The sequence below is a fragment of the Pholcus phalangioides genome, unplaced genomic scaffold, assembly GCF_987345545.1.
Source record: "Pholcus phalangioides strain wild (caught in Gottingen) unplaced genomic scaffold, Ppha-v1.0 ptg000001l_1, whole genome shotgun sequence".
In the NCBI taxonomy this organism is placed as follows: Eukaryota; Metazoa; Arthropoda; class Arachnida; order Araneae; family Pholcidae; genus Pholcus; species Pholcus phalangioides.
The window spans coordinates 8610554-8623977 of NW_028301594.1; the positions used below are offsets into that span (position 1 = coordinate 8610554).

The 13424-nt window shown below is 36.0% G+C and overlaps 1 protein-coding gene across 1 annotated transcript in view; it reads left to right on the forward strand.

Annotated features, from left to right (window-relative positions):
* LOC149089817 (transmembrane protease serine 9-like) overlaps positions 1–13424 on the forward strand; it is a 75309-nt gene that overhangs the window by 28137 nt on the left and 33748 nt on the right. The window contains exons 10-17 of the mRNA XM_089234764.1: positions 2739–2893; positions 3085–3325; positions 3574–3684; positions 6452–6674; positions 6783–6906; positions 8226–8388; positions 9042–9169; positions 9309–9492. Coding sequence (XP_089090890.1) covers positions 2739–2893; positions 3085–3325; positions 3574–3684; positions 6452–6674; positions 6783–6906; positions 8226–8388; positions 9042–9169; positions 9309–9492 — 1329 coding nt within the window. The remainder of the gene's footprint in view (positions 1–2738; positions 2894–3084; positions 3326–3573; positions 3685–6451; positions 6675–6782; positions 6907–8225; positions 8389–9041; positions 9170–9308; positions 9493–13424) is intronic.

The following is a 13424-nucleotide window of genomic DNA, read 5'->3' on the forward strand; positions in this document are numbered from 1 at the left end:
TACGCATATTCCGATACTACCCCCTGATACATTCTGCAGAGGCGAAGTGCATGTACGTTTGAGCAGTGGTATACAACTCCGAAGGGAAAATAAAACACGGTCTCTGCTCCTTGTGTTATTAAACTTTGAACAAAAGCTGACTCCGCCCATCGACAGTTGATCTGATAAGCTGTGGGGATGGAAATCATATTTTACTGTAAAAAAGACCACAAAACACATCTGGGCTCCTCATCACTGGAATTAGAAGGTTTTAAGGAAGTGAGATATATATATATACATATATGTATTGTAAAAGTTCTATATTTTAAATGAGATACTGCAAAAAAGCTAAGTGAACTGGAAAGATACAGCAAAAAAATGTGAAAATTCAAATAGGAATTCAAAAATGAAAAAAGTTATAGCCAATGTTTAGGGCTCTCATCAAGGGGGAGGGGGGACACCCTGACATTGGCTTAACTTGAAACGTTTCTGAGAGCATTTGGCCTCCATATCCTAAATATATGCTCGATCCCCCGACATTTTGCTGAAGTACCATTGAATTCAAAAATCCAAATAGAAGCAAAACAAATGTTTTTGTCAATTTGAAAGAAAGCAAAGTAGCAGTCAATATAAAAATATATAAAATAGATACAGAAGTTGCAAGTACATACCATGTGTTAGTCATATGTGTGGTGTGGCGGGTTGTATTCAAAGTGAACAGTTATAGTTATTAGTGTGAGGAGGAAGCAAGTCCAAGGTGTAAGGAGGAAACCCGTTGATATTAATATTTTTTTGAGATAATTTAATGAATTTTGAAAATCGTTGGCATTATTAAATATATGTTTGATGCGAGGAATTGAGAAAACACAATATTTTTGAAAACCTATTTGCTGATATTTAAATTGTGATTGGTTAGAAAATTAACTTTGAAATTAAAGTCTTTTCTTTTGTCGTGGATACCAGTAAAGACCATATTGTTAGTAATATTTATTTTTAAGTAAAGGAAATCAGTTTGATTATTGTTGTGATTAGTTTTTTTTAAGATTTAATGTGCTAGGATAGACATGCTGGTTGATTTCGTGAAAGTTGTTGTAATTGAAGATTATTAAATCAGCAATGTATCTGAAACTAGAAATATTAAGAGAAATTTTTGTTATATATATATATATATATATATTTTAAATCAGATAAAATAATTTTTTAAAACAAAAAATACATAATAACATACCAATAGTAGCGCCTACAGCAGCCTGAATATATAGTGTGCTGAAAAAGCAACGAAGATGAAATTTGAAAGCAAAGTAGCTTAGTGCAAAAAGAAAATACGAACGTAATTTGAAATATTCAGTCGAAACGAAGTGGAGAAATTATTTGAAGAAACAAAGAGAGAGAGAGAGAGAGAGAGAGAGATATCTCTGGGTTCTTCATGGGGGAAACACCACAGATAATGGTTGAAATAGCAACAACGTTTCTGATTAACAGAAACGTTTCCCTGTGTCTTCCCTATATATATGTATACAGGGTGTCCCTGAACTCATGGTGGGTCAAACTTTAAGGGAAGGTAAAATACCCAAAAAAACCATTGTTTGTATAGCAATGTCGGGTCGGAAATGAAAATCGTTAGCGGAAAAACACGAAATGGTGAGGAAATGAAAGAAAACTTTTTATTCACAGTAATAATTACAGTAAGTGCTCAAATGTGCCACCACAAACACCGATACAAAACTGGCAGCGTCTAGCAAGTGATTGGGGTACCCTTTCGAACGTGCTAGGTGTTTCATGAACAGTTGCAGCAGTAGAAGTATTGGCCCATGAGTTCGGGGACACTCTGTATATATACAGAGTGTCCCCGAATACCGTCCGTATATATACAGAGTGTATATACAGAGTGTATATACAGAGTGTATATATACAGAGTGATTCAGATAAACATTGCCAATCCAGGCATACGATAACAACCCAAAACCGCATAGGAACATAGGTCTGCAAACGTCATCCGAAGCAGATACGGGGAGTTATTGCATCACTGAATTTTAAATCCACCCCTGGCCTCGGAAAGTATGGAGTTGCAATTCTGACAACAAAAATACGTTGGTGGGGACGCACATACACTCAGAGCACACATTCTGACATGCATCGATTCGTTAGAAGTTCCACAGGAATGTGTACGATATTCAAGTACGGTCAAAAGTGATAGTATCAAAAGCATGAATTTCTAACGAACAACATGTAAAATTTCTAACGAACAACATGCAAAATTTCTAACAAATCGGCACATGCTGGAATGTGTGTCCTGAGTGTATGTGTTGCCCCTAACTTAACTATTTTATCAGAATTGCGACTTATGCATGCAGTGTTAGGGATTGCTTGAAAAGTGTGTAACGCAACAATTCCATGTAGCGGCTCTGGATGGCGTTTACTCACCCATGTTCCTGTGTGTGATTTTGGATTCCTATCTTATACCTGGATTGTCATTTCATTTTGGTGATGTTTTTTGAATCACTTGTATATATCTCGGAACGCCGGTTAACAAAAAACATCATGTCGGGCGGGATATTTCTCCAACAGCACTATATGGGTCACACACACACGCACGCACGCACACACACACACACACACACACACACACACACACAACGAAATCTCTATTTTCATGCGGAATACATGGGAATGGAACATAATAAGGAATTTTCAACTGTATATTTTATTTGACCACCATCCAAGAACATAAGTAATCAGAATATTAAATAAAATTTCAGTTAAAAATCCAGGATGTATCTACAATGATCCTTACCCGATGGTGTTTGATGCTGCAAAGCAACCTGTAGGAGACATATACTCACCTGATTTTGAAAAGGGGCTGTATCCGAATTATGCATATTGTGATTACACAATCAAGGCTCCTCCAGGATATGTGAGTATGATCAGGAAATATATTTGAAACAAAAACAATTGATTAAATTTATATGGGTTTATTGTTGTTAATAAAAAATACAATACACAATTCAATTATTCAATCATTCTCTTACGCATTGTAAACGTCAACTACAATTTAAATAACTTAATACATATTTCTTTTTGTCTTCTAATAATGAAAACTTACAGGTCATAAAGCTTACGTTATTACATATGGATATGCAAGTAGCAGGCAAATGCGGACCAGACAAGTTGTATGTGATCGATGGTCCTTCACAAGAAGGTAAAGACATTGCTGCTTTTTGTGGCTATGATCCCCCACCTTTCCCGGTGGTTTCAACAACGAACGGAATGCATCTCAGTTTCAGGACTGATAGCACAATACAGAGAAGAGGTTTCCATGCTCGGTATGAGGCTGTACTACCATCAGGTGAAACATCATTTATTTATGAAATCAATATTCGATTGTAAAAGGTGCATTTTGTATTGCATCTTTGCAAAATTATTATTTTTAATCAATTTCTATAGAGTATTTGAATGAATTAGTTAACACACTATGCAGTTTTGAGTATATTTTAATTATTTTCAATACTTTAATTTGAAAAAGAAAAATTTTATTTATGACACTTATGGTGACAAAACAGTTTTTGATGATTTTTCTTTATCGGTATTGAGCAGAAATTTGTCCACGTGGCCAGTACAAATGTTCGAACAACAGATGTTATACGGCGGAACAAAAATGCAACGGAAAAGATGATTGTCTGGACGGATCCGATGAAGCCGGTTGCAGTAAGCAATCTCTTATCATTTTCATCTTGAATACTTTTCAATCTGTTAGCAACAAAAACCAGCGATATTTATCGTGAAAACCCCTAATCCGTATTCAAACCATTATCCGTGACGATTCTTGTGAATCAAAAGCGCTTTTTTTTTTTTTTCTCAAACCGAGCACTACTCAGGTCTATCGCCATAGGCAATTTACTGCCTAGTGAGTTGTGCCGGAAGTGTAAATCTGTGTACCTAACAGTCTTAGTGCGTATCTAGTGTTGTGCATGATTTTTCAGTGCTGCCATCTATATCTAGGAAGTGAGTGATGTGTGGTGACTGAATATTTGTACTGTTTGTAGGCCTGTTGCTCTCTGTGGCGAGACTTTTTAACAGGGAGATCGGCTCGCATTTGCGCCTCGAAGTTAGGAACCACAGAAAACCAACTTCAGCCGACCACCACTGTGGCGTTGGTGGGGCTCGAACCCGAGTCCGTCACTATGACCACTCGACCACCACAGCGGCAAATCAAAAGAGTTACAAGAAAACAGATTTTTTTAAAACTGTAGTGTAGGTCAGAGGTGCAAAACCTCCGGCTTGCGGGCTGGATTGAACCACTTTGTGGCCCGCGAGCCGGAAATGTGTTCCAGTAAAAAAATATCAACGCACAGAACACGATAAATGTCTGTGCTGATCATATTTCGTGCATAAAAATACGGGAAATGTACATCCATACGGTGATATCGCCAATTAATTGCGAAAACAATAAATTGTTAAAGACATGTAAATTTGTTAATTACATCCAAAAAAGATTGTCAAAGGTGAGTAAAATCATCAATTACAGCCAAAAAGAAATTGTCTAAGGCAAGCAATGCTGCTGAAAGGATGAATGTGGAAAATCGAGGGTAGCAAGTCACAATGGGAAAAGATGTTGTTCCCCAAAAAAGAGCATGTTTGACAAATATGACATGAATATATTTATATGATTATAATTAATTATGATAGAGTGATTAATTATTATAATACTATTTATAGGTACTAAAATAATCCTAATTTCAAAAATCCAAGTAAACGTTGTTGATAATATAGGGAAAAATCATTTTATATAAAAAAACAACAGTTCCAAAATAATGAGATTGTCTCGAAAGATGCAGGTCTTCCTATACGTATACAAGTGTTTCTGGCCTGCAAGCAGCAGAAATATCCCATATCTGGCCCCGGTCTGAAAAAATAGTGCATCACTGGTATAGGCAACAAGTTGAAACTGTATGAGGTTCTCTGGTACGTGCTAGTTCTACTGTTCAAAAAGCAGAATGAGAAATTAACAGTAGAAAGGCGGACGGAGTTTGTGTACCCTACGCACTCTTCCTGCTCCCGTATCTCAAGATTTAACCGAGGACTTTGAACTTTCGGGACTTTACTTGATTCATAGCGCTCTTATTATATATATCAAAACTTTTTCATTATATTTCTTAACAACGGAGATACGAACCAATATATCGTATCTAGAAAGGGGGATATTGGTCACATCGGCAATCCCATATATTTTAGAACACGTTCACCGTCTATCAAAATTGTCACAATTGATTTTTGTACACAATGAAAATTCTACAAGTCTCTCTGTGCATCTAATACTGTGTAATCCCCATTCGTGAGACTTATTTCACTTTCGTTCTCTACAGATGTCGGGCATTAGGAGTCTCAGATTTTTTTATCAAGTATTTTCGTTATTTTGTCCGATCAATTGCTGGTTCTGCAAAGTAGAAATATGCACGTAATTATGGCTGCTCTAGAAATGATAAGAAGACATATATTCACCGGAGAGAAATTTCTTCATAAGTCTTGCTTGAAGAAAAATCCAGAACCAGTGGTGGTGATGATGGGAATACAGAGGAAGAATGGAAACTACCCAGGGAAAACATTTACGAAGCAAGCAAGAGTATTGATAAATAGACGTGTGAAATCAGAATGAAGCCAATGGTGGTTCAGCTAATTCAAAATAAATGCTGCTGGAAATAATAACGTAAACCACACTCTCTGAATCAGAAAAAACAACCTATAACTGCACCCAGACGTCAACTGATGTCCATAAATACTCGAGTTCTCAATAATATCATTCCTGTCGGTTCATAGCGAAGAAACTGCTATACATGAAAGTGTACGAAACATAGTGTGGTCTTCTTCGTCAATAGAAGGTCAAGGATTCCAAAATATTTTACGAGAAATTGATTGCTTACGGATGCTTATTTCACATCACTGGGGTTATGTGAGTTTTTGTTTTTTTTTTTTGAAATTGGCAAGATATGTTGAAGTTCTTTGGAAAGATCCTTGCCAAAATGCTTTTGATTTTGCCTTTTTTTCATGTGAATTATGAAAAACAAAAAGAATAATGTACACTTTTTGATTCTATTCAAAAGTGGAAACGATGCAAAACAGAAATTCTATATATCGGGTTGAAAATAGAAATCTTCCAGGTCTGAGTTCCCTTCAAACTAATGTGCATCAAGAGAGGCTTGCACAGAATGCTTTAAAATCTAAATAAAAATATATGAATAGACAACAGTTTAACCCTCATGTCTTTGTGTTATAACTCTATTGTGCCATAACATGTTTTATAAAATATTAAAATATTCAAAAATTTCCGGCAAAAGCTATAGGGTCACACTGGCCCCTCCAGTCTTTCAAGGTATAGTCCCCCGATCCGTCTTTCTAGTGTTATAAAGGATAAATTGTTGAATATTATATTTTAAATATACACTCGAGTTGTATATATATGTATTTGGTATTTTAGACCGTCCATTACCAAGCTACACTTGCGGCACAGGCTCTATACAACCGATCGAACTTTCTGACACTGGTGCGGATCGTGTTGTTGGTGGTATCGAAGCTCGACCACACAGTTGGCCATGGCAAGCTGATATGCAAACGTCGCTTTTCTATCCTAACAGTCACCAGTGCGGTGGTACATTGATAAATCCACAGTGGGTCATGACAGCAGCCCATTGTCTCATGGGGTAAAAACATATCTAGCCATTCAACGTATATAAGAATATTTTTCTCGTTAATGATCTTTGCTTTCAGTCGAATAAAATGCCAAAAAGTTTTTAATTTTTCTTAATCAGGTACCCTCTTGCTCGAAATTGGAGGATACATTTAGGCAATCACCACAAGTTCAAGAAGGACAAATACGAACAAGTTCGTTTGGTTGAAAGGATCATCCTCTACCCCGGATACACTGGTGACGATGTAAGTTCACTTCGAATGAATTTGGAAATAATAAAAATGATGCCATGAAAGGAAAGAGTCCTATATCTATTATATAGAGCTATATAGTACTAAATAACTTATCTTTCATGTGTGTTTATTAGAAATTTATATCATAGAAATATCTGAGTTTTTCCCAGTTACTATGACCTACAGACATTTCTTTCGATTAAGAAAAGCCATTATAATAACTTTTCGGGTTTTAACATATGTGGTAATTATTGAAGTAAGATATGAAATCATCAAGAGCATATATTTGTAATAAATTCACGGAAAAGACTCTTAATTAAGGGTGCACAACCTGTCGCCCGCCATGGGTTCCATCTGACCCGTAAAATAATGTATATTCTGGTAGTGAAGTATCAATACTCACAAAACAAAACGCGATAAATACGGTGATTATATCATCTTATTCATAGAAATATGGGAAATCGGGATTCACGCGGAATATCGTCCGTTATCGCTAAAATATTGTAGAGGCAAGTGAAGTTGTCAATTACAAAACAAAAACATGTCAGATTTTAGTAAAGTTACCAACTGTCACAAATATTGTCAAAATCTAATTAGAGGGCAAAAGAAATTGTCAATAAAAAAATCGAAGGCAAGTAATGTGGCATTTGATACCGAATGAATTTTCAAAGGCAGGAAAAATTGTCATTCATCAAAAAAAAAATAATAAAACGTATAAAAAATGAGAGAAAAATATATATTTATATAGTCATATTTAATTATAACAGTCATAATAATCATAATATCATTTACAAGACATGAAAGTAATCTTAATTCTTGATTTCGAAAATTCAAGTAAGCCTGGTTGGAAATTAAAAAAGAAAACTAAACATCCTCTCCCTTAAAAATTTGAGATTTTCGAAATTAACGTAATATCCCGTAAAATACGGGTCTTGTGGTCATTCTATATATTTTTCTGGTCCGAGAGTGGCGGCCGAAATACCGTATATTTGACCCACGGACTGAAAAAGTTGTGCACACCTGGTCTAAATAATAATTTAGTCGTAAAAAAATTATAAGGAAATGTTTTAATAATTTGTGTAATACTAACAGAATAAAGAATATCCAACGACCGAGTTAAATATAATTAACTATTTGTCTTTGTTGCTACAGTTGGTTCTTGTTTGTTGTGTTTGAAGTGCACTGATTGATTCAAAAGAAACAATCGACTATTGTTCAGCACATCATCTAATTCTGGTTAATCGAATTAACGTCATGTCATTAGACAGTCTTGTTTCCAACATTGCATCATGTGTTGAAATAATATAATTTTTGTTTCATTATTTCGAAAGCTCGTCGGGAAAACCATAAATTTCAATCACGACATTGCTCTGATGAAACTCAACGCACCAGTAGAGATAACCGATGGTGTGAGACCAGCATGTCTACCTCCTGAGAATTACACAGAAGAAATCGGAACGAAATGCCAAGCAACAGGATGGGGAGAGAGCAGAGGTAAGTACGAGTATTCTCGTTTCGAGATGAATTTCTATACATTTCTAACTATGTATAGTTGAATCCCTTTATAACGGACTCCAATGGATCGAAGAAATCACTTCGTTGTAATGAAATTTTTTTGTAAAGGAATTTCCGAGTTTACGAATTTTAACATTCGTTAAAAAATTTTTCCTTGAAGCGTATAATTTGATTGTAAGGAAAATATTACTTACTTACATTCTCTAGATAATAAAAAGAATCAAGCTAAATTTAAAAATAATTCATTCCAACTAAAATTAATTATCGATTAGGTATTCAACTTTTTTTTGGATAAGTTTTACTTATTTAACATATTTGAAGCAAATAATCTGTTGTTTATTTGTACAAGTATTCGCCAAGGAAACACCAAATTTCTCTAAAATATACGCGTGCAATGCTTGAAAGATTTCACACCCAGAAGCACATGTGAATTCCAAAGTCTTTTCGCTTATGATTGGACTGGTAAGAGTGTAAGAGTCACTCTTATCCTCTGAAGACGATACCCATAGCGTGTCGAAATGCATTAAGATTTTTTTAGTATTTCCTTTATTCGTTGACGATTTTTAAAGTAATCGATTATGTTTTCATGTGTGTTTTCTTTTATTGCTTGTGTGTTAAATATTTTATGAAAGGTACCGGGAATGACGATGCTTTGAAGCAAGCCGAGATGTACGTACAGTCAGAACAAAAGTGTCCTTCAGGTAGAAGGCAATACTCGATCTGTTTGGATAGCCGGAGAGGTATACAGGGAGTATGTCACGTGAGTGTTTTTCTTTTTTGGTTATTTTCTTTTTTTTCACAAGTGTTATTTTCTTATAGATCCAGTATCTAAATTTTTCATTTATCTTTTGTGCCCCGTCATCATCGCTTCAATTTATGCCGTCGTTTTGTCTCTATAGGGTGACAGCGGTGGACCAGTGTCATGTAAAATCAACGACAAATGGCAGGTTCTCGGAGTTGCAAGTTTCGTGTCCCAGACGAACTTCATATCTGGATTATGCGCCGTTGGAGGAACGATGTCCGTGTATAACAGGGTTGCCAACAAAATTTCCTGGATTAATCATATGATTGAAAAATTCAGTTGAGATTTATATTCTATGTAATGGAATGGATTTTTTGAATAAATCGAATTTATAGGCAATATATAAGAGGCCTTTTGTTACTGCGTTGAAATTCGATAGAACACTTTTCCTGTTATACAGTCGATATCGCTTACTACGTTCCCACTTACAGCGTTTTCCCGCTTAGAACGGCTTATTTTCGTAGTCTCAACTTTAACTAATTCACATTAAGATTTCCCGTTTAAAGCTTTTTCCCGCTTATAACGTTTTTCCATGACGATTTTTTGGAAACGTAATAAGCTGGTAATAAAATGTATAAGTGGGATCGACTGTATATAAAACGAATCATGAAAAATGAATGATATAAAACGGGTGGCGTATACTGTAGAACATTCAAACTGATTAACTAATCCCCTAATCCATGTGCAATCATGTTCTGTTCAGCTGTCAGATACAAATGTGCATCACCCAATCGGAGTCATAGAAGCTACACCAAGCAACTTTAATACAAAACGAACTTGAAATTGATACGATGTTTCCATAATTAACAAAAATAAATTCCATAATTAAAAAAATATAAACAAAAATAGTAAACCATTGCCAAAGATATTTCACTGATTTTAAGATGATTTTGGTGTGCTCTAATTCCAAATCTGGCACTGATTTTGTCAGATTCGCTGGAGTTTTTGACATAAATTATATTCCAATAGCAATTCTTTAAGGAGCACAAGAATGAAATTGAAAAACTGTGCGTTATAAATAAAAACAATAAATAATTGCCGAATATATTCAGAGATTTTAGAGGCATTTTGGGACAGTGAGAGATCACTTCAGAATTTTGTCCTGAGCTAAAGACTCTAGACCAGGAGTGCACAACCTCCAGCCTGTGAAAGTTGTTCAGGTAGAAAAGTATTAATATACCTAAATCACTACAGAGACTTGGTCTGACAAAATTCCTTTCATAAAAATAGCCAATTTCGCTAAAAACTTTAAGTAAGCCATCTAGAAGTGATTGTTTTAGTGCTATTTGAATCCCAAAAAAGTTTTTAAAGGCAAATAAAGTTATCAGTTACAGCCGAGAAAATTGTCAATGGTTGGTAAAGTATGTAGAAATGCCCTCTCCACTTGTTAATAGAAGATTCCTCGAAACACTGGTTGTATTTTTAAAGATGGCGATTACAAGGAAGAAAATTCATCTCTGCTCCCACGGGCACCAGAGAAGTAGAGCACTCATCCGGCAAGACTAATGTAGGGGGAGGGCAGAGATGAATTTTTTCTTAGTTGTAATCATCATCTCTAAAAATATAACCAGTCTTTCGAGGAATCCTGGTTGGTAAAGTTTCCAATGAAAGCCAAAGCATTGTCAAAGGCGAGTGAAATTGCTAAATATAGTTAAAATTGCTGAAAATTCGTTAATTCCTGCAAACGATGGGTACTAGATGTCAAAATGTAACTTACCAGGAAACGAAAATGTTTCACAAATATGTGAGCTGCATATATATTTATATGACTATAATTATGATAATTAGAGTCATGATTATTACAATTTTTAATTCATGAGATTAATTTTGATACTTGATTTCAAAAATTCAATTTAGTCTAAGACAAAAAAACAACAACACATGGCAGCACCAGTCTAACACGAGACAATCGTGACACAGACAACATGAATACGTTAGGGTTCTCAACAACTCGCGGAGCCCTTTGTGTAGTCTAAATAATTAGTCTTATTATCTCTATAGGCGGAGTGTATCCATAATTTTTCTGTTTGTGCAAAGAATTTACTGTTTCGAATGCAAAAAAAAAGGGGGAGGGGGCGGGAAGTCGCGGAAGAGAGATGATCTTTTGGCGTATATGGGGTAGCGCACTTGTCGGATTTGTCAGAGTACCTGGGTTCGACGCGAGGACAAGAAGAACTGTTGTTTTTTTTTCTTTTTCAGAGTTCACCTCGGCATGGTAGCCAGAAATTATCTATTTCCCTGATGTTTTAAAAGTCATCTCTCTGACCCTCTCTTAAGGTATCCGACTACATTTCTTGCCACTTTCCTATAAAATGGTACTGGAGGGAATTTTTATAACATTTTTGATACAAAGTGTCTTAAAATGGTGAATACAGTAACAAATTTTGGGTTTCATGTCAAATAATAAGCGATAGGCACGTAATATTCAAAACACGATTGTAAAAAAATTCGATGAATTAAATGTTTTGTTATTCGTACAATACATTCAGCTAATGATGACTAAGATCATGAACTCAAATTTGAAGGATTGTACAGGGCGTCCGTAATTAAAAGACCCTATTATAATACAGCCTACAGGCTACAACCAGTCATCAGAAAACTGTCAAATTTTGTGAAGAACTTCATGCAATGATGGGAATTTGTTTCAGGGGGAAAATAATTAGTTGCACATGTCACCACCACAGGGCGTTTTATTCAATTATTAAACACTTTTACAATTGTTACTGCAACAAAAGATATTGCGTATGATGGCCATCATTTTCAGATACCATGTGAAACCGCAAGATGGCATGTTCCACAACTGACTGAAGTGTGGGCGGGGAAATGTTCAGCACGTGGCATGAAACGCTGCCTTTAAGGTCAGGTAAAGTTCTTGGATTGTCACGAATTACCAGAAGTTGCAAATGCCCCCAAAGCCAAAAGTCGCATGGATTAAGGTCCGGGGATCGGGGAGGCCATAAATTAGAGAAGAGCCAGCTGATAACACGTTTCTCTGTAAAATGTGTTTAAGAACATTCTTAACACACACTGCAATGTGTGGAGGAGCTCCGTTTTGCATAAAGATTGTGCCTGCAAGGCAGTGACGTGCTTGCAGAGCCGGAACAATTTCGTTCTGTAACAGCAATGCACATCGCTTCCCGGTGATCGAACATATCACTGGACCTGTAGAACGTAATTCATCGTAGAAGTAGGGACGGAGAATAAATAATACAGTAAATCCACACCATACCGTCACTTTAGGTGAATGCAACGGAACCTCTTAGATAGCGTGCGGATTTTCTGGTTCCCGAATTCGGTAGTTGTGAGTATTGACAGCACCATCGAAGTGAAAATGCGCTTTGTCTGTCCAGATCATTCTGAAACGACCTCAACGCGAGCTAGAAACTGTAGTAAGAACCGGAGTCGAGCGTCATATTCATGTGGAAGCAACCGCTGTACAAGTGAAATTTTGTACGCATAATATCGGAGGATCCGCTTGATTTTATGGACAGTAGAACGTGACCTATCCAACGCCTGTGCTACATTAGTGCTACCATGAGAATTTGAAGCTCTGTCCTCTTCCACCTGAAGCGAAACCTCCTATACTATGCCTATAGAAACGGACTTTCTTCCTCTTCTAGGACGAACATCCAACAATCATGTGGTTTCAAAGTTCGTTATCATACTCCGAAGGTTTTTGACATTCATTTTGGTCCTCTTCGAATCCTCTTCTGAGTCCGATATTTCCGTAGAGCAGTTACTGCGGAATTGCTGTTCCGGTAAATTAATTTGACCAAGAAAGCGCGATATCGTAAACCTCTCGTAATTGTGAACAGAAAACACATTGAGAAACAAGATCTCCGCTTTTCTAGGTTTTTTAACAGTCGCTGTAAAACATCTCATAAACTTAGATGTTTTCTACAGGTATTCAAATTGAATCGCTCTCTGGTGGCGACATGTGCAACTATTTTTACCCCTGAAACAAATTCCCATCACTTCATGAAGTCCTCCACAAACTTTCACACTTTTCTGATGACTGGTTTCACCTGTAGGCTACTTTGAAATAGGGTACTTTAATTATGAACGCCCTGTATGTTATGCTCATAAGTTACAGACAAATATGTTGATGCACGTGCGAATTTTCTTTAAATTTTATTCAACTTATTGTGCATAAAATATTGCAATTAGACAAATACATGCGACATGCCTAGATTTTAGTTCATAACCTTAACAA